General features: G+C 46.1%; 1 protein-coding gene across 2 annotated transcripts; it reads right to left on the bottom strand.

Annotated features, from left to right (window-relative positions):
• Window positions 1-1,867: 1,867 nt before the first annotated feature.
• Window positions 1,868-26,598, bottom strand: Pop1 (POP1 ribonuclease P/MRP subunit). 2 transcript variants are annotated; one of them, XM_048457156.3, is made up of 16 exons: window positions 26,505-26,598; window positions 24,545-24,688; window positions 22,409-22,576; window positions 20,204-20,379; window positions 18,611-18,859; window positions 16,904-16,991; window positions 16,292-16,479; window positions 14,952-15,208; window positions 14,607-14,700; window positions 13,308-13,419; window positions 12,470-12,589; window positions 9,001-9,116; window positions 8,465-8,656; window positions 7,041-7,195; window positions 3,504-3,845; window positions 1,868-2,642 (listed from the first exon to the last, which is right to left on the bottom strand). In XM_048457156.3, the coding sequence occupies exons 1-16, from the start codon at window positions 26,578-26,580 to the stop codon at window positions 2,000-2,002; spliced, it is 3,120 nt and encodes a 1,039-aa protein (XP_048313113.3). In that variant the 5' UTR covers window positions 26,581-26,598; the 3' UTR covers window positions 1,868-1,999. The 2 variants fall into 2 exon arrangements, with proteins under 2 accessions (XP_048313113.3, XP_048313114.3); XM_048457157.3 differs by lacking the exon at window positions 26,505-26,598 and adding an exon at window positions 26,060-26,419.
• Window positions 26,599-26,618: the final 20 nt, after the last annotated feature.

The raw sequence follows: 26,618 nt of genomic DNA, 5'->3' as shown, positions 1-26,618 counted from the left end.
GGCTCACACCACTGATCCCCCAGCACATGGGAGGCCCACACCACTGATCCCCCAGCACATGGGAGGCCCACACCATTGATCTCCCAGCACATGGGAGGCTCACACCACTGATCCCCCAGCACTTGGGAGGCTCACACCACTGACCCCAGCACACAGAGGCTCACACTATTGATCCCAGCACATGGAGGCTCACACCACTGATCCCCCAGCACTTGGGAGGCTCACACCACTGACCCCCCAGCACTTGGGAGGCTCACACCACTGACCCCAGCACACAGAGGCTCACACTATTGATCCCAGCACATAGAGGCTCACACCACTGATCCCCCAGCACTTGGGAGGCTCACACCACTGATCCCCCAGCACTTGGGAGGCTCACACCACTGATCCCAGCACACAGAGGCTCACACCTTTAATCCCAGCACTAGTGAGGAGGAGACAGGGTAGCCACCCATCCAATCTGAGATTTAGTAAAGGTTAAGAGGTCTCTGGTGGCTGCCGCTCTGCTTCTCTCATCCTACAGCTTTCCCCAACAGCTGACTCCAGGTTTTTATTGATTAAGACTAATTAGATTCATGCTTCACTAAATGCCCCCCTTTCAAGACCTCAACTGAACACTTTGACTGCACAGGGGTGGTCTGCTGTTCCCACCACCTTGCTGGGACAGCTGTTGTGGGTCCCGGTGTCACTATTAACTAATCCTACAAAATGTTCCTTAAAAAAAAAAATCAAAAAGTTGGAAAATATTATACATTCTCACCTACTTCCTGGAGACTCCCAATGGCCACAACATGAAAGTTTCCAGAAACCCTTTAACTACAAAAAGAAATGTTTTTGCTTAACCTAAAGCATCTTAAATCAACCTGACCTTGGGTTCTTTTTGAGGGCTGGGGATCATATTTAACAGAATGTATCCTTCATGGCCTTCAGAAATCATCTGTAAAAACAGTGGGTTTTTGTTTATTTAGCAGATGAGTTTTGTTGTTTTGTTTTGAGACAGGGTTTCTCTGTGTAGCCCTGGCTGTCTTAGAACTCACTTTGTAGACCAGGCTGGCCTCAGAGATTCACCTGCCTCTGCCTCCAGAGTGCTGGCGTTAAAGGTGTGCACTACAACCAATGGCTAATCAGGTGGTTTATTTTATTGAAATACTTTCTCCTGCTGCTTAACTGGCTGGGCATTCCACTGTACCACCGATGATGTCATAGATGATGTCATGAGTGTGGCAGCCATCCAAGCTGCAGCCACTGTTCAGTTCCCAGGATCAATAGTCAGAATGCTCTCTGGCAAAAGATTGGTGTCACATCTGCCAAGGTAGTGTTGACAATCTCATCAAAAGTGTATCCCATGGTGTTTAAAAAAAAAAAAACTAGCAAAGCAATCAAGGGCTCATGACATAGACCCCTCTCATTTTGTCACACACCCAGCTCTCCTGACAATAGGCACCAACCTGGGACTTCTTTACGGAATAAGATATTCAGTTCACAGCCCACACAGTCTGGGCCTCAAGTGCAGAAGCCAGGCACTTACCATGTCTGCCTGTGTCCTTAGCTCTCTGATGCTGGGCTCTAACCCAGGGCCTCATCCCTGGTGATGCAAAGGTGCAAAAGCTTGACCACCCAGTTCCCTAGACTCTTGGGTAAAACTTGTCAACGGTCATAGTTGCATAACATATGACTGAAATTTTTTTCAGAGAGACCTCTCAGCTCTTTGTTCATAACAAAAACAGCGTGGGAGGCGGCACATGGGGGTCTGGCGTGGGTCATATTACTTTAATACAAAGTGTTCAACTAACACGTTAACAACTGAACATATTACAGGAAAAGATGGAAACACTCGCATTATTAGGATAAGGTAAACAGACCGTCATCCACATAACAGTATCATTTTAATTCTTGTTTCAAGCTACACATTGTAACAGAAGACAAAAGCAGCCAAGACTCCCGTGGGACTCAACAAAAACAGTTGCAATCTATGTCCAGCCAGGCTGCAAACCGGAATTCACACCTCAATGGCAATTCTTGCAAACCGATACTGCAGAGAGCCGGGTGGACGCAGCAGCACCAGGCCCCTTGTGGCTGCCGGCTGGCTGGACAGCATTTCCAGCAAGCCAGCCACACTAACAAACCCTAAGGCTTCTCCACAGCCCACGGCCATAGAGAAATCCCCCTGTGTGACGAAGCCCAGGAGAACTCTGGAGCAGTGTGACGTCAGTCCCGGGAGGGGGCCTGACCAAAGCCCCCGTATCCGAGCTTCCTGCTCAGCTGTAGGCACCCCGGCTGCCAGGCCTGTGGAGGCAGCGTGCTCTCGGCTCTGCCTCTTCTCCATTTTCTTCTTTTCTTTCTCTTTCAGAATCAGGCTTTTGAATGGGTCGCTGTGTCTGGATTCCCGGGGTCCATGGTAACATGGATCCTGACTGAGTTGGAGCAGGTCCTCCTTGGACGGGACACAGATCATGGCACGAGGCTCGGGGCTGCCCTTCCTGAGCAGAGACAGGCTGACCCACACCAGGGCTCTGGGGAAATCATCCAGAATGGACAAGTAGGCCTTTCTGGTCAGTTCTGGCTGGCCGCTGCAGGGAGCCCGCCCGGCCTCAGAACTGGGCCCACACCAAGCAGAGAGTTGCTTCAGTAATTTCCTACTCCTATGTGAAGTAAGAGACATATAAAATTATAATTAAGAAACATTTAAAGCATATGATATATTTATTTATAACTAACATTCCTATTTTCATGTGCCTGCCATTATGAAAAACTTAAAGAACTGTGCCAAACTTAAAACCAAAAATTTTAGAATTGGGGCAGGAAAAAGAAATAAGGCTTATAGAAAAAAAAAAGACAGACCTTAGGGTTATAATCAGAGCAAGAAGATAGAGTTTAAGGACAAAGAAGGATATAAAATGAAGTGAAAGAGGAGCACTATTCAAATGGGAGCATGTCACAGCATGCTGAGAAGCGAAGCTGAGTCCACAGCAGCGTCAAGGGCAGTGCTCACTGCACACAGACACCAGCATCACCGTGCTCACTGTTGCATATGGACGCTACGGCATCACCGTGCTCCCTGCATATGGACGCTGCAGCATCACCATGCTCACTGCTGCATATGGACGCTGCAGCATCACCGTGCTCCCTGCACATGGATGCTGTGGCATCACCGTGCTCCCTGCACATGGACGCTACAGAATCACTGTGCTCCCTGCACATGGATGCTGCAGCATCCCCATGCCACAATGAATGACTGACGGCCCACCCCACACCCACTAATTCCCAAGAACTGGAGAGGCTAACTCAGAACAGAGGCTTATCATCCATGAGGGTCCCTGATTTAGGACAGTATTTCCAGTCATCTCATCTTAGTACCGTGTCTCAAATCAAAACTGCTTCCCGAGGCCGCCTATCACACATCAAAGAAACAGCTCCCTTTCTCAGAAAGTCACCAATCAGCATACAGGAGCATGCTCAGTACAGAGAACAATTCGGTGGATGTGGCAGCTGCCCACACTTACCGCAGAACGCAGAGCTGGTGACTGGCGGCGGCAGCATGGTTCTCGCTGGCGCTGTGCTCTAGGACCATCTCGGCCCCTGCCTGTGCTTGACAGCCTGTGACTTCTGGCTCTGTGGGGTGGTTTTCAGACATGTCTGCCTCATTAGACTGGCAGGTCTCTTCCGGGACACAGGGCACTGCGAGTTGTCTTGCGTTGTCTTGAGCACCAGGTACTGAGGTTATAGGAGAGGCCTCTTGGGCCTGAACCCTGGACTCCCAGTCCTGAGTCAGCTGCTCCCAGGGACAGCAGAAAGGTGCCAACGTGCCAAGCTTAACATAGTTGGGCCTTTTGGCAGGAGGGCGTCTAGTGAAAAAAGAAATCAACTTTAAGCAATTGAATAGTGGAGAATTAAAACAGCCAAGACCATTATAACACATCTGCAACCAACACGCACACACAAGACTCCCAAGGAACCCATAATAAAGAATCACCAACTCTGGTCATGAAGCTCCTTGTTCTCTCTGGTTTTTTTTGTTTTGTTGTTGCTGTGTGCATGCATGTATGTGTGCATGCATGTATGTGTGCGTGTAGTCCCGACCTGCCTAGAACTCACTATTGTACACCAGGCTGCCTGCAAACTCTCAGAGATCCACCTGCCTCTGCTTCCCCTGTGCTGGGTGTGTGCCGCCGCACCCAGACCTTTGGTTTTTAAATAGATCACACATCTACAAATGTATGTGGCCTCTGAAAACCAAATGCAGTACGCAGTGCTTACCCTGAGAGCTCCAATCACGGTGCCCCCGGTGTTGGGCAATGTTATCCCTGGAGATTCACAAGGCATCTCCCTCACTTCTGACCTGACAGCTGCACTGAACGTGAGTAAAGAGAAAGACTGGGTCCTGCAAACTTTTGTGTACAGACAGGGTACCTGGAAGGATGCACAGGAAACTTATACTGTGTGTTTGGATGGCGGCAGGGACACACCAGGTCAGAATTTAGGGAGAAGTTCTGCTGTAAACCACAGGCGCCTGGAAAGACTCAAACTCCTGATGTTCTGCTACAGCAGGGGTTTTCAACCTTCCTAATGCTGCAACCCTTCAGTACGGTTCCTCCTGTTGTGGTGACTCATTATAAAATTATTTTCATTGCTACTTCACGACTGTAATTTTGCTGCTATTACAAACCATAATGTAAATATCTGATATCCAGGATATCTGACAGTCAGCCCCTGTAGGGGTCTTGACCCACGGGTTTGAACCGCTGTGCTAACTGGACCTGTGGTCAAATTGCCTTCTAAACATTTATGTCTATATTTATGGACTACTGCTGCTCTCAGCCACGGTCAGAGGAGCTTCTTCTGCAGTGGGTGGCAGTTAATGCACAGTCTTACAACTTGCCAAAGTACCTAGAATAAGTGAGCACAGCATGCTCGGCCATAAACAGGACAACTACATGGCCCCTTCTACGGCTCAGGGAACTGTGGTGCAGACAGACACAGAACCGAAGAAGGGAACGGACGCTATGCCACACCGTCTTCTGGACACAGCATAGCCACACCGGTCATGGACATGTGGAGGCCACCCATACAAGACCTGCAAAGAGCAAGCTTGTCAAAACTCCAGCAGGGATCTGGGAAGGGCTCACCAGGCCATCTGAGGAGCTCCTGGCAGTTAGTAGTTCCCCAAGAAGAATTTTCTTCAGTGGTGTGGCCATTGTTAAGTTGCCCATGCTCCAGTAAACAGTCCATACCCATACTCATACAGATAGCCCTAACTAAATTCCATGAGTCAAAAAAACAAGAAAGGACAGGAAAACAGGAAGACCTGGGAAGTCAGTAGGAATAGGGAGGGGGGTAAGAGAGGGCAAGGGGGCAGCAAACACAATATATGAAATTATCAAAGAAAAATTAACAAGTAAAGAAATTAACGTTGGTTATTCTAAAAAAGAAAAAAGGAAAGAAAGGAAAGAAGGAAGGAAGGAAGGAAGGAAGGAAGGAAGGAAGGAAGGAAATAAGGAAGGAAGGAAGGAAGGAAGGAAAGAAGGAAAGAAGAATGGATAGAGTCTCCATAAAGTCCGGGACAGACTTGGGTGTACTCTGTGCCTACAAGAGCCACGGTGTCTAGGGTGTTGGATCCAACAGTAGACAGAAATAAATGTGTTGGATGAATGAATGATTCAGACAAATATATGGAGATGTATACAGGGAGAAGTTTCCCAAACCACAGTCCCTCCACGCTGCAAACTTACAGAACACAAGCTCCGTCCTGCACCACAGCTGGCAAACTGCGCCAAAGGGGCCTAATCTGGCCTGCAATCTGTTTTTATATGACCCATGAGCTGAGAATAATTCTCATATTCTCAATGACTGAAAAAGTAAATGATTCTATTTCATGACACTGGAAATTTTACGAATTCCAAATGTGAGTGACTGTACATAAGACGTGGCTGGAATTCCACCTCGCTCCTTTGTTTACGTCATCTGTGGCTGGGCCCCTGTCATGGAGACCAAGAGTCTACAAAGCCAACACTGCCATCATCTGGCCTTCTACAAAAGAAGCCTGCCAACATTTGGCTTATGATCATTGTTTGTTGATGGAAACCAACACAATATATGATTAAATGAAAGGTCAGGTCTCAAAATAGTGCGAAAAAGTCTAAATAGTGAAAACTGAGTATTCTTAGTTACAGGCCCCTCAGCTACAGTCTGGAGGGTACAGAGACACACAGCCCACGACTGCTGGTGACCTGGTGCAGGATCAAGTCATGACTTAGCCACTGAGTCACTTATCTGTCTGTCACTCGACAAACGGGCCAGGCCCCGCCTGTCTCTGTGGCTGTGGTAATGATCAGGGATTCCCGACTTAGCCCCCCTGATGCTCCCAGCAAAGTCACTGCAACATCCAACTGTCCACTTCCTCAAACAGCAAACATTCGTGAGGCCGACTGCACGCCGCCTATGGCTGGATCCAGACACCACTCACGAGACGGAGTTCCTGTGCTTCCGGGAGCCTACAATTTAACGGGAATGCAGAGGTCTATGGCCCACTTCTCTATATATCAGAAATAGAGGCCCTCATCCACTCATTTCCAATGAAAGATAGATAAGAAAGAGACTACAAGGATAAATATTAAAATATTAAAAACAACACACGTCTGTTTAGATGGCAGAACTGTGGCAGTATAAAGTGTTCTACCCACCTCCATGGTTTCATTAAACACTTATAAATCAGCCTTTTAAAGTAGGATCTCCACCAGAGTGGGGGTGGGGTGGGGTGAGATCTATTAGCAAGCATCTGAAATGCTTGTCTGCAGTTCAGCCGTCCATCACACAAGTCAGAAAGTAACCGAGAGAAGGGCTGTACCAGATGGGCCTCGAAAGGCCAACAGAGAAGCTCCTGGCTAAAGCACTACCTTCTCAGCCACCTCTTGGTAAGAGAGAACGCCTGGGGAAGCTTACACTGCACACAGAATAATCGCAGTGCTCCCCGAGCCATTAGGTGATTCAAGCAGACGCTTCTCACTCCTGGAGAAAGACCAGAAGAGCAGTTCCTTCCTTACCTTTTGTAGCTTTCTAGAAGATCCTTAGCTTGATCTTCAGCAAACAGAACCCCAGCAAGGCAGTCAGGGAAGTCCCCTGGGATGTTAGGTGATCTTCGATACTGAGAATGCACCATCGTCTCTTTCAACCCCCCAACTCTTGCACCTCGGTAGATCTAAAAGAAACGCCAAGAGGCCCTGTCGGTTTACTGACTTGAAATGAAATTGTTTAACTGTCTCTATAAGCTATAAGGATTAATCCTAAAATATTAAGATGAGAAATAAGCTAAAAGCCCATCAAAAAGATAACTGGTAAATTACATGTTAGGATACTCCTATAACCAAACACCGCACAATAGTATCAATGAATGAATGGACTTCAATAAACATGGAAAAATCCCCAGTACCCAGTGAATAACACAGGCTGCAGAAGCACATAAACAATAAGGCATAGAGACTAAAAACATGTACTTTACAGAGATACACGCATTTGATAAAGTATGAGAACATGCACGGAGGAAAACAAACACCAAAATCATAATGGTGTTACTTCAGGAGCCAGACGTGAAGCCCTGTCAGTGAATCTGTACGCTTAATTTTCTAAGTGAGACGGCAGGCAAAAGTGCACAGCCCCTCAGTACACAGGACCTTATCTTTTCTATGTGAATGAAATAATGCCTAACGGTCTGGGGAAGTAGCTACATGAGAGAGTGCTTCCTAGCCTGCTAAGACCTTCAATTAAATTCCTAACACTGAAGAAAACAGACAAAAAAAAATCCCTAATTAAAAGAAATTAAGTGGAACAACTTAAAAAAATAAAATAAAATAACTCTTCCTAAATGATTAACAGACTGCTCCTTGCACTAGGCATAATTGCCAAAAATTAACTACCTGCATGAGACCAGCAGTTTGACGCCGGCACGCCTCTTACCATCTCTAGCAGAGTCATGCTTAAACTAACCAGAAAATACACACAACACAGATTTTAATAAAAATGTTGGCTACATTTAGGAAACAGGAACAGAATATGCTTAGAGTTAGCATTTAAAAACCACAAAAATATGCTCTTACAATTGTTTTAAATCTGTTTGTGGGACAGTTCTTCTCTGTAACCGCCCTGGCTGTCCTGGAACTCACTCTGAAGACCAGGCAGGCCTTGAACTCAGAGATCCGCCTGCCTGTGCTGAAATTAAAGGCGTGCGCCACCACACCCAGCTATTGTTACTACTATTTAAAAAAAAAAATTATTCTACTTCAAAAACTTAGTATTGTTTATGACTAGGGTGTGGGAAGTGCCTGGGGAGAGTATGTGGGACGAGGGTAGACAGGTAGGTATCAACACGTAAAGCAAGCACGCATGGAAACACCAGAGTAGCTGCGCAATCAACACGTTAGTCACTGTTTTAAATACTGCAACCATTAGGTGAAATCAAAAGGCAACTTACAAATGGAATCCAAAAAGCCATGCCCCAACCCTTGGGAAGGAGGACATCCCAGCCACTTCCCCAGCCCAGCCGGTCTTCGCCAGTCACTTTTCCTGGCTGTTGGATCAGAAGTACAGGTATCTTGGATTCATGAGGCCCTAAAACAAGCTGTGAGCCTGGCACCAGCAATTCACTTCTCATCCGATTTAAATCCTAAAGGGAAAGAAAACAAGTCAATATAACCAGTCATTGTCTTCTTTCTAGATCAGACCTTCCTAGACCTTCTAGACCTTCCTAGACCTTGTAGACCTTCCTAGACCTTCCTAGACCTTCTAGACTTTCCTAGACCTTCCTAGACCTTGTAGACCTTCCTTAAACCTTCTAGACCTTCCTAGACCTTCTAGACCTTGTAGACCTTCCTAGACCTTGTAGACCTTACTAAACCTTCCACACCTTGGGACATGGGACACTGAAACATAAAATCACTTTGTAGTCTCTAAGACAGTGACTCTCCCCGTAATGCATGATCTTACCAATGATCCTGGCACATTAGTTACCTGATCCGAGATTTTACTCTCTGTGACACTCCTACAGATATCACGGCTCCAGATGAAGCTGTGGGCACACTCCACGGGCACGCCCTCCAGAAGCAGCTGTCTAACTTGCTCATTATCTAAGAGGGAAAAGAAAGAGCCTTCAAACCACACTTTCGCTCCGTCAGTCCGAACCCTGGCAGACGGCAGTGACGGGCATGTCCCGAACTAGAAGACAAAAACTAAGTTATTCTCATAGTTGGTTTCCTAGTCCTTGAAATAACAAAGGCTAATAAACACTTTTCTTTGATATTTACTTTCGTGCACAAACACAATTATAATACTAATAATTATAAGTTGCCCCTTGAATTTGAGATAATCAATTTCTAGAAGACACTTTCTGTTACCCCCGGTTCTCTTATAACTAACTTTACTGAGCTATTCACTCCTGTCTGTAAAACACACTTCTCCCTTCCTTTAAGGAGAGCAATGTTTGTGAACTACCCTGTTTCTTAAGGAAGGCACGCTGCGCTCAGAGTATCAGAAAGGAGGGTTTTCAGTGGTGGACACTTACACTGACGTAAGACACTTAAACGTGACAGAAAAAAAGTCTTTCAAATTTATGTTGTCAGACTGAAGAATTAAAAAACAACTGGTGAGGAGGGGGACAGCTATTGTTCCAAAATGCCAACATGGAAACTCACTCAAAAGCACATTCCTGCGTGGTTCTGCAGCTGGGTAAAAATAAGCTGGAAGTGACTGGGTACTGGCACGACAGATTCAGGGAGGACAAAGCTGGAGAGAAATAAACTGAAGAACAGACCCGAGAAGAAAGCTGGAGAGAGCTGCACTGGTGTCTACAAACTGCTCTTTCTCCTGGAGACTGAGCAACGAGGCCTAAGGTCCTGTAACTGTGCTCACAAGCACTGGAGTCCACGGCTGCCCTGTGCCATGAGAGTGTTCACGAGCACTGGAGTCCACGGCTGCCCTGTGCCATGAGAGTGTTCACGAGCACTGGAGTCCACAGCTGTCCTGTGCTGTAACTGTGCTCACGAGCACTGGAGTCCACGGCTGGCCTGTGCCATGAGAGGGCTCACAAACATTGGAGTCCACGGCTGCCCCGTGCTGTGAGAGTGTTCATGAGCACTGGAGTCCACGGCTGCCCTGTGCTGTAACTGTGCTCACAAGCACTAGAAAAGGAAAATATGTCTGCCCACCTGCCATTCTGAAGGCAACCAGACTCCTTCATGGCTTTGGTGGTATGGCAAGGACATATAGCCAAAGAGTATTCCAAGAGCAATTTTTTAAACGAGCTACAGATACAATGTAGCTCAGTATTTTCTTTCTTCCCTTTTGTTTTGGTTTGTTTGCTGCTAGCCAGCAAGTGAGAAGGCAGAGTACATGCTTACAATGCACACACTTAGTACACGTCCTGCCACTGACCCATACTTCCTGCCTCCGAGGCCAGCGTTAAAGCAAGCTCTTCTCTAGCAAGAGCCAATCCAAACAATCTATGGAAGCATATCAGCGATTGCTACAGACAGCAAATGAAGGAGAGCATACAGCACAAAGGTGGTTCGAGGTTTTCTTCCCATTTTTCCAGTGCTGGGACTCAAACCCAGGCCCCTGTGACGTCAGGCACGAGCTCTATCACCGCATTACACCTCCAGCCTCGGATAAGACCAGTCACTTACACAGTAAACCGCTCTGTTAATGAAGTTGGACAGTGTTATAAAAACACATTAATAATTAACTCTTAACCTCTTCAAAGCCTGAGAATACAGTCGGGCTCCTAGGAACCTTTTCCTCTAAGCTGCCTAAGATCCAGTTTATTAAGAAAAATAAGGAACTTGTTACCCAAAGCAGGCAAACTCTTTTCGAACTAGAAGCATTTGAGTCCATTTTGCTATTGTTGCCTGTTCAAGTCAAAACGGGCAGAGAACAATTTCAGATACAGGCAGATTGGGCTAGGTCAAAGAATTAGGTTTAAGTTGTCCTACTGTTGAGAGTCTTCTAAGGACTAATCTTTAAACCGACCCAGCCCCCCAAAGTGTACCTCTCTACCCTTTGTTTTGACTCAGCTTGCATGATGAGAAAAAATACAGATATAATACTAATTCAGCTAACTCATGGGAAGAGTGTACTTCTTGCCAGGCATCTGACTCTTGCCCGCGAACCAAGCACTCAGGATGCTGATGCAGGAACACTAACATGGTTCAAGGCCAGCCTGGGCTTTAAAACAAGTTCAGTCATAGCTGCATAGCAAGTCCTTATCTCAAAACGACTAGGGACTGAACTAGGCAAGCACTCTACTGAACCACATCCCCAGCCTGAAAGTCTACTTCTTTACGTAGCTCAACATCAAATAAAAGTATCTTCATAGGAATTACAGTACTTAAAACAGGTTCTAAAGATCACAGCACTCAGGAGGCAGAGGTAGACAGAGCTCCGTGAGTTCAAGGCCAACCTGTTCTGTATACAGAGTTCCAGGCCAGCCAGAGGTACCCAGTGAGAGTCTGCCTCAAAAATAATAATAATAACAATAATAGCAACAAAAGCAGGCTGTAATGAAATCCACGACAATGTCTAACCCAACAGTGAATCTTACAGTAGAAACCGAATCATGTTTCACGACGGACTTTAATCTTCTTTAACGGGTTCATGCTACACCTGTTAGAAAGGGTGTTAGAAATGCCCATCCAAACATAGATAATGAGGTAGGCAGAGGGAGGCAGAGTTCACCCGTGGCTCTGGAGTGACTACAGCTCCACACGTAATTCTCGGGAGCCCCTCCCACTTACGTGGTTTCACTAGACCACTGAATGAGACAGCCACAGCAAGGCAGTCTCAGGCTCCACGGTGACTAACTTACCTATGTGTCTTCAAATCCTCAGTCACCTTTTATGTGGAGCTCTGACAGGGCCATTTATTGGTCCCTAGTAAGCTAGCTAACGACATGCAGAGAGGTTGGAAACAAAACTGTGAAGTTGTTATGACACACTTAAATGTTCTCCCAAACTCAAAAGCTAGTTTCCATGGTTCTCCTAATTAATGTGTTTAAATGACACCATCCCAGCTGCAGCCAACCCCAGATCAGTTTAAAACTCTGGCCAGTCCCAACCCACCTCCCAGCGCAGTAGCTCGCGTGGGTCCCTCCACTCTGTCAAAACCATGTGGTCTGATACTTCAGCACCTGGGATGGCCTTGCCAGGATTCGAACCTGGATCATCTGTATGGTCAGACAGAGGCTTCCAAAGAGCACAAGACCAGCTGCCGGTGCACATCCCTTCCTCACAGCTAAACTCTGAAGCTTCAGGCATTTGAGAGACTAGAGAGAGACACACTAGAGAAAACGGAGGACTCTGGGGAAAACATCAAACTTGAGCATCTAGCTGTGTGGCTTACACCTCCCTGAAAGACTCTCCACGCCACATCCGCGGACACACACCTCATGGGACCCGACAGCTCGACCAGGACCATGGCAACACCTTACCTTGGTGTATTTCTGGATGCGGCAAAGCTCTGGACCGCTGTGGGGGCAAATTCGTTCTCGGATCCCTCACTGTCAATCCCAGAATAGTACCTGCAGGAATTTCCGCTGGTGAGGAGACTCCTTCAACAGAACAGAAACAGAATGGGTGCATTAAACAGAAGCTTAGAGAAAGGCTCACATGGGGCAGGCGCAGCTCAGTGAGACAAGGCCCTGCTGGAGGCTGATGATCAGTCTAATCCCTGTGAGTGACCGCTACACGCACGCACACACACACACACACACACACACACACACACCACACAAATACAAATAAATAAATGTAAAAAAATGTTTTTAGTCACAATATGTGTTAAAACAATCTTGTTTATAGTTTGAAACCTTTCAGATTTTCCTAATGAAACTACTTTCTTGGGGAAATTACTTTAAAATACGTATCACCTTTTCCTCACTAATTTACTCGGAAAATAAATTAACACTTTAAAAGTAAAGTTTCTTGCAAAATAAAATTTAAAGGACATAAAATTATCTTCCAACATGGACCAACAGGCTTCTCATCAGCTGTACTGACAAGGGGCAGTAAGCACAGACATTGGTGAGCTCCTGCTCAGCCGCTCACTCATAACTTCAGAATGCCGGTGACTTACGAACAACCTTATGTCACAGGCATGAGCACAATGCCTCAACCTTGGACTCCAGCTTCTTACTTGCTTCTCGAGTTACATCACAACAAATAAAGGTGTCAGAAAGCCGGACTACTCACTGGGACCAACTGCCAACTGCTCTCTGCCCTGCTCCCCGCTCCCCGCTCCCCAGCACAGCAGACACTCCCTCTTTCTACCTCCCAACAACTGAAACACGGCTTCTTGTCTTTGATGAAGGACAACGCCATCAGAGCCCTTGCAAGTGTCGCTCCACCAGGGATGGGGCGTCTCCTCTGCATCCTCTTCCCCCTGGAAAACAAGAACACTCAGCAGCCAGGCCTAACAGCTGTGGTGAGTCAGTCCTAATGATCACTACCTTGTAAAAAGGTTGTAACACAGTGGGCTCCGCTCCCTTTGTTCCTGGGAGAATAACTCCTTCACCAGGAGCAGCAGTGAGGATGCAACTGTACTTGATAGAAACTACTACCGGACTAACACTCTAATTAGAGACTCCACGCCTTCAAAGACGCTATTTAGTCATGTGCACACTTCCTACGAAGGCGCTGGCCCTCCCCCATTCTCACCACCTCCTCTCTAATTTAACAATAAAATGCTTCCTTCTCACTAGGCCAGCGAAAAGCCTGAAGCAAACCACTGCACTACTCTTAGCAACACCGGATAAGATGCATACACGCTTCACTGTTGCCCAGGCAGGGCTGGGATTTAGCAAGGTTTCCACAGTGTTTCAAGTACGAGATACATGACAGACATGACAGCCAAGAGCCACGATTAATTCTAGACCAGCACTGTCTACACGTCAGTCACAAGCCACAGAGAGAGTTAATCTTTCGTTAAAATTAAAAAAGGTACAAATTCAGTATCTCAGCCATTCAGTTACATTTTTAAGTGTTCAATGGTGTTATGTGAGTGGTGGCTATCAATCTTGAGAACACAAGGAACATCATCCCTGCTTCTGATCCAAAGTGCTGAGTAGACATATTTAACTTCCCAGAAAATCTGTCATAAGCTAAAATAAATAAACAAACAAACAAACAAACCTGAAGGAACGGAGTGGGGCAGGAGAGAAGGAGAAGGAGGGTGCAGAAGGAGGAAGAAGAAGAGTAGGAGGAAGGAGGTATAAATTAAGATTCAATTTGTCTAGTTAGGCATGGTGCTGTAAACCTTTAATCCCAGCACTTGGGAGGCAGAGACAGGCAGATCTCTGTGAATTTGAGACCAGCCTGGTCTACAAGGCAAGTTCCAGGATAGCTAGGGCTGTAACACAGAGAAACCTTGTCTAGGAAAAAAAAAAAAAATTGAATTACTGCACCCATTGAGAATTAATCTTCTAGAAGGGAAAGATTTAAAAGAAAAAAATCTTTGTTAACAAAAACAAGTTGGGCGATACACGTTTAAGGAACAACCTGGTGGGTTATCAGATTACGCGTTAGGTTTACAGATCTGCCTGGACTCGCACGACAGTCACATTTACTCACTGTGTGCAGAGGAGCAGCCCTCAGCGCCGAGGTCAGGATGCAGTGGGAAAGAGGACCGATCAGCCGGAACCTGTTCATCTCCATTGTCAGATCACTGAGAAAAGACCAATGAACAGAAACTCCCATCATTTATGATGTCTGTACCACTGGCAAAAAAAGGGGACAAGTCATAGCAGACATGGCAGTACACAGGACAAGGCAGCCATGACTCAGGAGGCAGAGGCAGGCAGATCTCTGAGTTCAGGACAGCCTGGTCTACAATGTGAGCTGAGCTCCAAGGACCGCCAGGGCTACAGAGAGAAACCCGGGGGGAGCGAGGTCTTCCACAGTGAACTCTGCTCCTACCTGATGACAATCCCTGTAGGAAGAGAGACCCACGAACGCGGCTGGCACGGGTCTCTAGTCCCATCGCCAAGAGTTCTCTTGGTCCGTTTCGCGCCCTCTGCATCATCTTTCCGTTTCCTTTTCTTGCCAATGTTGTCATCAGCTAGTTCAGGCTGACTTTCCTCTTGGTCTGGTGTTGGGAGTGGGTCAGGAACAGAGACACTTGAGCTGGCGGGCTCTGAGCACTGGCACACTGTTTTCATTTCCTCCAGGACGGCCTAAGGAAGTCGTCAAACATGGACTTGACGTCCTCGGAATTTAAACACAGACTGACCACTCTTGCAGAGGACCCAGTTTTAAGTCTCAGCACCTACAGAAGGGCTAACAACTGTCTGTTATTCCAGTTCCAGAGAATTAGACAGCCCCTTCTGGCCTCCCTGATGCACAGATACACACGCAAGCAAAACACTGACACACATAGAATAGAAATAAATACATTCTTAATAAATATTTTTAAGCCAAGCAGTGGTGGCGCATGCTTTTAATCCTAGCACTCAGGAGGCAGAAGCAGGCAGATCTCTGTGAGTTTGAGGCCATCCTGGGCTACAGGGCAAGTTCTAGGACAGGCTCCAAAGCTATAGAGAAACCCTGTCTTGATTTTCATTGGGAAAAAAAATGAATAAAAATTTAAAATAAAAATTAAAAACATGTGTGTGTGTGTGTGTGTGTGTGTGTGTGTTTAAGTTAAATGCAGTGTTACAAATTGAATTGGTGAAGGGTATGTTCATTGTGGTAATCATTACATTATATATATGTATTTATCAAATCATCATATTCAAGGTAAACAGCCATTCTTTGTTCAATAGTTTTAGATAAAAAGAATTTTTTTAAATAAAGGAATATCAGTCAGGTATGGTAGCACATGACTTTAACCCCAGTACTTGGGAGACAGAAGCAGACAGATTACTGCAAGTTTGAGGCCAGTTTGGTCTACATGACAAATGCAGGGTAGTCAGTGCTACACAGGGCCAGTCTCAAAGAAGAGGAAGGATAGAAGGAAGGAAACAAAATTTTAATTGATTCATTAATAAAAGTATCATATCAAACTGAAAGTCAAACTTTTATACCACTGAAATTTCTAAAGTATCATCTTCTGGTGATAATAATTAAGAATGTAACAGTAAGCAGGTGAGATGGCTTGGCCAGTAAACAGGACTGCCACCAAATCTGAAGACACGACTTTGATCCCTGGACCCCACACGATGGAAGGAAAGAGCAGATTCACACACACTGTCCTCGGCCTCCATGTCTATACCCACACACTGTATAATAAATAAACAGAATGCAACACAACGATATACCAGCTTAAGAGTCGGATGAAGCCAGATCCACAACTGCCTATCCTCAGACGTATCCCCTGGGGTCTTCTTAGGCTTCCAAATAAACGTAACAGGCCCAAGTGCTTCTCTGGGATACTTATTTGCCCGATAAAGCACAAGACTCCCTTGTCGCTTTCCAGACAAGCAGTGAACCGCAGCGAAAGTCAGTCCTGCAACAAACACAAAATCCCGTGACTTCAAGTGCTCACAAGCAGCATTGTTTCCTGAGAGCCACACTGTTAACCACTGTCGGTCTCCACAAGAGAAGCTTTAGTTCCTTTATTTAAGTCAGCTTAAAAGAGAACCAGGCACACAGAGAGCTATCCAAAAAGATTTGTTAAATGAATGATTTAGTAAGTTTCAAATTGTTTCCACCCTAAGTTTACTCCACAGAATAATGGCTCACTTTACACAAAAGACTGCTATTAAAGATTTAAATATCAACTCAACCTTTCTTACGTTAACACACTCACTGGGAATACGAATATCTCACACGTGTCATATTAAAACTATGAAATGTTACAGTAGATATCCATTCAACAAATTTACAAACAGACAAAGATTAAAACAGCGCCCGGCTTTGGAAGGGATTACCTGTGTCTGTGCTACACATCTGAGAAAGCGCCTTCAGTATTTCCTCCTCTTTGCCCATCAACTCCAAACAACAGTAATACGATAAGTCCTGAACAAAGAAAAAACATAATTAAATAAGCTATGATCTGTTTACAAGGCTTAAAAAAATGCTAAGAAGCCAATGCTATATCAGAAAACCTGCTGAGAGACACAAGAGGTTAAGAGCACGTATTGCTCTTGCAGGGGACCCAAGTTCAAGTTCCAGTACCCGCTTTGGGTGGCTTCACAACTGCTTACTCCAGCTTCAAAGGGAACCTGATCTAACTCCACTGGCAAAAGAGAAAATTTGTTCTAAGACACAGATCAAACCACCCAAAGCCGCTTCCACAACTCAAAATCTACAGCCTGCCTATTATTATACGGTAGCAGATATTCTGAAGCCAATCTGAGCCAAAGGTCAAAATGAATCTTCATTTAATTCATAACGTACAGAGCCCTACATGTTAGCAAGCATATTTGTATCCCACTGTCATTGGCTAGAGCAAAATGGGCTATAAAAACTGCTGCTTCTAAATAAAGGATTGTTCCTTCCTCAGATCGATGCAAGGTGAGAAGCCACAGGAAAGGAGCAAGACAGAGAATTTCACAAAGTGAGCTGAAGTCAGGGCACAGGAAAGGAGCAAGACAGAGAATTTCACAAAGTGAGCTGAAGTCAGGGCACAGGAAAGGAGCAAGACAGAGAATTTCACAAAGTGAGCTGAAGTCAGGGCACAGGAAAGGAGCAAGACAGAGAATTTCACAAAGTGAGCAGAAGTCAGGGCAGTCCCTGACTGTACAGCACAGAGAATTTCACAGAGTGAGCTGAAGTCAGGGCAGTCCCTGACTGTACAGCGCACTGCTGAACTCTGACGTAAGCCATGAACTTGTCCTGTCTCCCCCCAAGCTGTCCTGACTGTGCCAGTCTAACTAATTAACACACAAGGAAACCGAGTACAATCTTGCTAATGTAGACAGGATGAAGAGAGACAGGGCTGGGTACTGAAGAACCCTGAAGAACTGTGGCCACAGCTACAGCCTTCCCTACAACCTCACAATCGGTCCTACCGTTCCTTGCATCGCAGGAGAGGGCACCAAGGCATGAGATGGTTACTTGTGCAACGCTACATGGTTCAGCAGAAGCAGCATTCATGCCAGGACCACCGACACCCAGACCAACCCTAACCACGGCAGCTTGAAACAAGCCCAGTTTACTCAGCAATCGGAACCAAAAGACAGAATTAGAGCTGTGCTTTGGACAACCCGAGCAACCTCTGCCTTCCTGCTAACGACGGCTCCCTCTCAGTTATCTGTGACCAGATGGACCTCACCCAAATTTGTACAACTGAGTCACAATAGAGAAATGGATGACCAGACTCCCAGCTCAGTAGCTGTATGGCGAGTTACCCAGATCTCTGTAACTCAGTCTCCTCGTCTATGAACAGAAACTGCCTACCTCATGCTGCAGCTGTAAGGACTGAATGAGTGGACAGACAGAAAGCCCTGAAAACAGGCTGGATACAGACTGATCACACACATCCCTTACGACCTATCTCTCCCACTATGGCTGCTTCGTCTCCAGCACACAGCAGTGCCCCAGGCTTCACAGAAAAAACTTATCCACAATGATATTCTTTGGAACAATTCAAAATTAAGTTCTGTGAAGGTTCCCAGTCTAACAGCAAAGCACACCTGTAGGAGGCAGAGGTCCGTCATGGCGCGGTAGCAGGCCCGGTGGCTCTTGGACGTGGGCCTCTCCCCGAGGCAGTAGCCCCACCTCTTCACCATGTGAAAGCGTTTGGCATGCCAGATGTGAGTCTCCAACCATATGTTCTTCTTCTGTCTACGGTTAAATTCCAGCGTCCGGTTTATGTGACATCTTCGGGCTTTGTGGCATTTATTTTTTGAAAGTTCTTTTTTCTGGTGAGCAGCTTTCTCTGCCTACAGTTTAAAGAAGAAAGGATGACCCTAGTTCATAAGCACCTCAGACCACAGCTGAATGTTAGGAGTTCAAACAACTATAATGCATGGGGAGGAGAACTGGCAGGCCACTTTGCTTAACTGGTTGGTTTGGAGTCTTCCCCACACTGATCAGAGAGGGAGACAATGGAAAGTGAAGATTTCAGAGACAGGAAAAAGGAAGCAAAGTTCCTTGCTTGCTAATGGGGCAAGCCTCATCTTTTATGAAGATACAATACTTATAAAATTTCAACACACAAGGCTGGAGAAATGGTTCAGTGGTTTACTGCACATTGTTCTTTCTGGCGCCCTTTTCTGACTGTCTGGGCACCAGGCATGTACATAATACACATACATACATACATGCAGGAAAATGTTCATACACATAGAACAAAGTAAACAAATGTAAAAAAAAAATGTTCAACATAGTAGCATAAGTTTCCTGTGGCTATTAGCAGAGAACAAGACTAATCAAACACTAGCTTCTTGTTTTAACCTTTACATAAGAAATACAGAAATGGAAACACCAATTCACTCATTTAAACATGTTACATTTTGCTAAGAAACAATTGATAAGTACAAAATTCCTGGTTAGTTTTCACACTTAAATCTCTTCTATTATTAAGCTAAACCTCTTTGAAAACAAACTCTTTATAGTTTGTAAACCCCTTGAAAGATAAGGATTTCGACTTGCTGGATTCCAACCCGCTCCCAGCACAGTACCAACACATAGTAGGCATTTCATAAATACATCTTGATGCATATAGTAAAGACAGGGGTAGCTTAGCCAATTTTAGAGTAAAGTCCAAACATAATCAGATTTGTATAAAACGATTAAAACCAAGTTCAAACTGCAATCCCAGCACTAGGGAGGTAAAAGTAAGAAGATCGGTTTTTTAGCTACGGATCACATTTAAGACCAGCCTGTGCTATGTGAGACCCTCCCTCAAAAAAAAAGAAAAAGAAGGGAGAGAAGGAAGGAGGGAGAGAGAGAAGAGGACAGAGGGGTTCCAAATGCTATAATTTAAACCCTTGTTTTGGAGTGGGATAGGGTCTCACTATGTATCCCTGGTTGGCCTGAAAAATAACTATGCAGACCAGGCTGGTCTCGCCTCCTGAGCTTTGGGATTAAAGGACTAGTAAGAGCAGCTATAAGATCTAACTACCTGCTAATGGAGCTAGAGGTGGACAGGGCTAGATAATGATCAAAATAAAAATATTCAAGCAAAGAAACAAAAAGAACGTCATGTAGGCGTGTTGATTTCCTTAAAATTCTTCCGGGCCCACACCTGAGCACCCTCCTGGGAACTACCAACCTAAACCTACCTCTTTTTTGGCCAACTCCTGCAACCGTCGAGGAAGGCGTTTGACATTGTGGCTCATGGCTCTTCGCCGCATGTGCCGTGGAAGAGTCTGGAAAACCAGCGAATTCGATGACTTCTGGGCCACAGCTTTTAACATTGCACTGATTTCAGCAGCGCGTGCTTGGGCGAAAGTAGAGGCTGTAAAGGAAACGGCAAGGTCACTAACAGCAAATCTGGATGGAGTCAGCCGTCTCGCTGCCGGGTTTCAGTGGGATCGGATCTGAAACGAGCGCTTACAGCCAGACACCACAACTCCCACGAGTAAGCGCCAATACTGGTCATCTCTGTGTTCTAGTCCCTGGAGAAGATTCTTCAGTGTTAACACTTTTTTCCAAGTTTTCTAAAAGAATTCTATTTCCAAGCTAGGAAAAATTTTTATCTTCCTAGATATTGTAGTCCGTAAATAAGGTTAGCCAACTTTGGAGTTGTGAAGAGCAGAGACTGTAAGCACTGTACAGCCATGGCACAGAATCACAACCTGTGCTGCCCATCTCTTTACTGTGCACTGTGCTGTGTGCACACGGCTACAAGCACCCGGATTCATACGTGTGTGTTCCTGTCATTCTCTGGTCTCCAGCTGAACCGGAATCTCACTGGTCTGGTTGGACTGGATTGGCCAGGGAGCTCCAGGGGTCAACCATGCCCAGCTTTTCACACGCGAGTGTCCGTGTGAGAAGAGTGTCCCAACCCCTAATCACAACCGTTCTTAATTACAATCTTCACAAATGAAAAAACAAAGGGGAAAACTTTATTAGCTTGATTCCAAGGGGGTCATCACTTTCTGCTTTTTCAAAACCTGTAATAATTACTATTGGTACTTTTCGCTGAAAACAGAATCGGTGTCAAGCTTCTCTTTCTGCACGTATCTCTTTCTGTAAACTGGTGCTAGTGAAATAAACAAATTCATCTAGAAACAGAGAAAGCACACCTAAGTCAGGTTCCAGGAACACAAAGAGTGTAGGTGACGGTGCAGATAGAGGTGACGGTGGGGATGGAGGTGACGGTGGGGATGGAGGTGACGGTGGGGATGGAGGTGATGGTGGGGATGGAGGTGAGGATGGAGGTGACGGTGAAGATGGAGGTGACAGTGATGGTGAGGTGAGGATGGAGATGACGGTGAGGGTGGAGGTGAGGATGGAGGTGGGGATGGAGGTGGGGACGGAGGTGATGGTGAGGATGGAGGTGGGGATGGAGGTAAGGATGGAGGTGATGGTGGGGATGGAGGTAATGGTGAGGACTGAGGTGAGGATGGAGGTGGGGACGGAGGTGATGGTGAGGACTGAGGTGAGGATGGAGGTGGGGATGGAGGTGGGGATGGAGGTGATGGTGAGGATGGAGGTGAGGATGGAGGTGGGGACGGAGGTGATGGTGAGGATGGAGGTGGGGATGGAGGTGGGGATGGAGGTGGGGACGGAGGTGATAGTGAGGATGGAGGTGAGGATGGAGGTAAGGATGGAGGTGACGGTGGGGATGGAGGTAATGGTGAGGATTGAGTTGAGGATGGAGGTGGGAATGGAGGTGATGGTGAGGATGGAGGTGGGGATGGAGGTGATGGTAAGGATGGAGGTGACAGTGAAGATGGAAGTGACGGTGGGGATGGAGGTGAGGATGGAGGTGATGGTGGGGATAGAGGTGACATTGAGGATGGAGGTAACGGTGGGGATGGAGGTGACAGTGAGGATGGAGGTGAGGATGGAGGTGACGGTGGGGATGGAGGTAACGGTGGGGATAGAAGTGACAGTGAGGATGGAGGTGAGGATGGAGGTGACAGTGAGGATGGAAGTAACGGTGGGGATGGAGGTAACGGTGGGGATGGAGGTGACAATGAGGATGGAGGTGACGGTGGGGATGGAGGTGAGGATGGAGGTGATGGTGGGGATGGAGGTGACGGTGGGGATGGAGGTGATGTGAACCTGGAGGACAGGCTTTCAATCTCTGCTTCTACAGCCTCTGGGGTACTTTCAGAGGGGGAGGGAGAAGGAAGTTAGGGGAACAGCTTACAAACAGATTGATGAGAGGACTCAGAGAATCTGAAGAGAGAACCCAGCCTAAGGATGCAATGGTGGGAGCTCAGGCTAGAGGTGAGCAGTGGTTAGAACCGAGATGGGGCGGGCGGGGGAGGGGGAGCCAGGCAAGGAAGCAGAAACAAAGAGCTCCCCACACCTACCGGTTATGTACTTGGGGATCTCCTGGGACGTGCCCTCGGGACCCGCTTTCCAGCCTCCCTTCTTCTTAAACATGATTTTGGAGGAAGATTGCTCATTCCCGTCAGACTCAGGGAGCAAGTGGGGGCTCATCTTGTTCTGCCACTGCTGTGAGGTTCCAGAATGAAGTTCTAGGATGTTTTCAAAAATAAAAGAAATATGTTACAAGAGGTAGGATTACCATAGAGAATTAACCTGTTAACCCTACAACCATCATATAATTTTTATTATTTGCCCATACTCGTGTGTGTGTGTGTGTGTGTGTGTGTGTGTGTTGGTGTGGGTGTGTGCACGCGTTCATGCATGAGCACAGGATCCAAGGACTGAACTCGGGTCTCCAGGCTAACCCACCAAGCACTTGTACACTCGCAGGCCCCACTATCTTTTCTTCTAAGAAGAATCTTGGGTAGGAAGGTGACTTTCACAAGAACAAGCCCAAAGTCACAAAGTGAGTAGGCAGCACAACAGGAACTCACATTAGTGTGACACAATGGCAGACACAGCCCATGATCATGTCAGGGTGACAACAGTAATCACACTGGTGTGCCAGGCCAACAGAAGCAAGGAAATTTTCTCCTTTGAGATTTCCAACGTAACATGAATTATTAATCAAAGCCCTATAATTGCTATGGTATAAACATCTGCAGACAGGAGAGGTCAGGGAGACCTGCACAGGGTTCCTGGTTATTTCACTGGAATGTGAGTCATTAGGTCTCTATAACCTCAAAACACATTAGAAGATTTGTTACTGTGAGATTTAAATGAGGTAATATTTGGGAAGGCTGTACCACACAGCAAAGTTGCAGAAGACCCACTTTTAGATCAAATCTAGAGCTTAAGAATTTAAATCTAGGGGCCAGAGGGATGGCTCCAAGGTTAAGAGCACTGACTGCTCTTCCAGAGGACAGGGCTCAATTCCCAGCAACCACATGGTGGCTCACAGCCATCTGTAATGAGATCTAGTGCCCTTTTCTGACGTGCAGAGAGTCATGCAGACAGAACACTATATATAATAAATAAATCTTTAAAAGAGAGAGAAAGAATTTAAATCTCATGTTCAACCAATCAGGCGTAAAGCACCCTGCTCCTTAAACAACCTCTCCAAACTGGCTTTCTCTACTGCTGTCCAATGGACACCTCCACCCTACCATTGCACAAGGGTCTGTGGTTATCACATTAGTTAAATGGTGATATGCTGACTATATTTCTCTTAGGAAATACAGAAGTATAACTTAAATCAAACATATCAGCTCTAAAATATGTATAATCATACTATGGCAACATGTCTATCTTAAAAAGTCAAGTGAACCCTCAGTGAACAGCAAACCTCCACTCCAACAAAAGTATCTGTCCTCCCTTCTTCCTCCCCCTTTCTCTTTCCTTCCCGTCATGTCTCTCTGTCTGTCTGTCTCTCTCTCACATACACACACATATGTAATGAGTGGAAGAGAGCTTAATCTTATACACATTCTAATTTTATGTATCATTATCACATGGACTCAAACATGGCACACAAATGAAGGTCAGAGGACAACTTTCAAAAGTCAGTTCTCTCCTTCCACCATGGGTTCAGGAAACGGTATCCAGGTGGTCAGGAGTAGGTGGCCTGGGCATCTCCCACTGAGCACTTGGCCCACTGAGCACCTGACCCACGGTCAAATAATTTTAAAGCCTAGAAACAATTCATACTTGTGGATTCTATTGCTTTTATTTTGCAAAAAAAAAAGAGAATGAAATTCAAGTGTTAAGTGACACACGCGGGGTGACCCCAAAGCTGAGAGTCAAACCCCAGGCAGAGCTGGAGGTCCTTGCACTACACTGTACTTCTCCACCCTCTGTCGATGGGAACCAACACTTGGGGCAACCGAAGTTCCTCTGGCCTCGACACACCCAGGGATGATGGCTCAGCTCTGTGTTAGCATGGGGTTATAGGTGAACTTTAACAAGAAGACATACTTGCAAGATCTAATAACAGAGTTTTCTGTATCTCTCCTTAAATCAATTTAAATTGTTTACCTCTGAGATGAAGGCTAGCAAACAAAACTGGCAAAAGCAATTTAACTCAAAATAAAGTAGAAAGAACACTGTGTGCATCTTACCTTGTTTTTGAGATTGAAAAGGTCTCCCCGCTCCAAAATGGTGCTTGCCACCTCTTTCAGCCCTAAAGCCTGAGGCTAAAGTCACATTAGTGGGCTGGTTCCTCATTTTCTTAGCATGTTTTCTTTCTTTTGCATTCGACATTTCTGGAAAGAAAGCAATATACTTAATTGACGGAGAGAAAACTCTTATTTTGAAAATAATGAATTGCCAGACACGGTTGTTCACATCAGCATTTGGGAGGCAGAGGCAGGATGCTCAAGAGTTATCCCTTAGCTACACAGCACGAGACTAGCCTGCGCTCCCTGAGACCCTATTTCAAAACACAACAAAAGGATTTAATTTTAAAGAGAGCCAGCAAGACGGCTCAGCAGGTAAAGGGACTTGCTGACGAACCTGATGGCCTCCATTCAATCCCCGGGACCTACACAATGCAAAGAGAGAGTCTACTCCTTAAAGCTATCCTCTGACAACTACATGGCCACTGTGACATACCCCTAGGCCCCCACACAAATAAATACTAAAGGTAAAAACAATAAATTTAATAAATGTTTATGTAGCTCAAAATTTGATGACACCAAAACATTACCATATTCATCCATAGCAGGTATTCTAAAAAAGTCATGAATGGGTATCATTACCCAAAACTCATCTCAACAGAACACACATAGAGCAGAGGCCCTGGATTCCTCTCTACTCTCCACAGACAAAGAAAAACAGAGGCACAATGCTCAGTACTGCAGTGATGGCATGCCAATGACAGCATCCACGCTCTACTGTGGAATAAAGGACACCCGGAATCCTTTAACTGAGGTGATGGAATTTAGAGACAGCATTTGTGTTCCAACCCCTGCTTGGCCACTTACTGTCTCCCTAAGCCTTAGCTTCTCTCTGTAAAACAAGAGACGAGCACCCACTCTCACGGTTTCTGTAAGTACTGGATAAGAATGCAGAGGGCAGAGTGGTGTGGGATTTGGCTTCTGTGTGTGTAATAGCTACACTGAAGCTAGGCTTTTCCAACCCCAGTCACCAGTATTCTTAAAAAATTTCTTTGTTGCCAGGCAGTGGTGGTGCACCCTTTTAATCCCAGCACTTAGGAGGCAGAGGCAGGTGGATCTCTGTGACTTGGAGGCCCGTCTAGTCTACAGAGAGAGTTCCAGGACAACTATGGCTGTTACACAGAGAAACCCTGTCTTAAAACCTGCTCCCCCTGGGGAAAAAAAATTGTTGTTGAGGGGGTAGATGTGAGACAGGGTCTCTCTGTAACCTTGGCTACTAGCCTCATACCTACAAAGATCTGCTTGCCTTTGCTTCCTAAGTGCCAGGATTAAAGACGTGCACCACAAAAAAGAAAGAGAGAGAGAAGAAAAAATAAACAGGCACATCTACTTCAGAAAGTGCAAATTGGCTTTTATCTTTAATAAATAAATAAATTCAATAAATCTTTAATAAATGGTAAATTTACACCAAATACACGAAAGAATTGCTTTAAAATAAATTTCTTTATGATATATTACCGGTAACTGATTTGTACATCTAGTTCATATACCGGGGTCGGGAGTGGGAAAACGTTCAAGCCGTGAGCTAGAGGAAGATGACGCCTTTGACACCGGACCCGAGTCGTTGGTCGCGATCTTGCAGAGAAAGGAGGCAGGGGGATGACGAAAGGCAGACGCACCTCTGCTTGGTTCCCCCGAATGACCCACTCCGCCCCTTTAGGGAACCAGAATGGGAAGCTAGCGCATTCTCAGCGTGGGTTCTGCCTGGCAGGACAAGAACGAGCATAAGCTCGAGGGAGCGCAGCATCCAGGACTTCGGACTGGAAGAAGGCCCGCCCGGGCAGCATGGACCTCGGCATGAGAAAGATGCCCTAAGTCGACCCCGCCAATGTGGGCGGGCGGCCACACACGCGAACCCCGCAAGCTGACGAACCCCGCTAGGCACCAGCGCCTCACCACCAACCTGCCAGACTCTCTGAGGTTTCCGTGGATCCAAAAGCTTCCACCGCATCGGCTGAGTGAGCGAGCTGAGGACGCATGCGCCAGCCGGCGGCTTCCTCCACGTGTCCCGGAGTCG

Source organism: Myodes glareolus, chromosome 19 (genome assembly GCF_982192425.1).
Source record: "Myodes glareolus chromosome 19, mMyoGla1.1, whole genome shotgun sequence".
NCBI classification, from domain to species: domain Eukaryota; kingdom Metazoa; phylum Chordata; class Mammalia; order Rodentia; family Cricetidae; genus Myodes; species Myodes glareolus.
This window is presented reverse-complemented; position numbering and strand designations above follow the sequence as displayed.

Bases quoted from the DNA above. Each gene is read 5' to 3' on its own strand.
- Pop1 (XM_048457156.3), bottom strand. From the start codon at position 26,580: ATGCGTCCTCAGCTCGCTCACTCAGCCGATGCGGTGGAAGCTTTTGGA. The intron at 20,380-22,408 runs GTAGGTGTGGGG...TTTCCTTTACAG, and splicing joins GATCCCCAAGTACATAACCG to CCTCTACTTTCGCCCAAGCA. The intron at 16,992-18,610 runs GTGTGCTTTGCT...TTCTTTGTTCAG, and splicing joins CGGACCTCTGCCTCCTACAG to GACTTATCGTATTACTGTTG.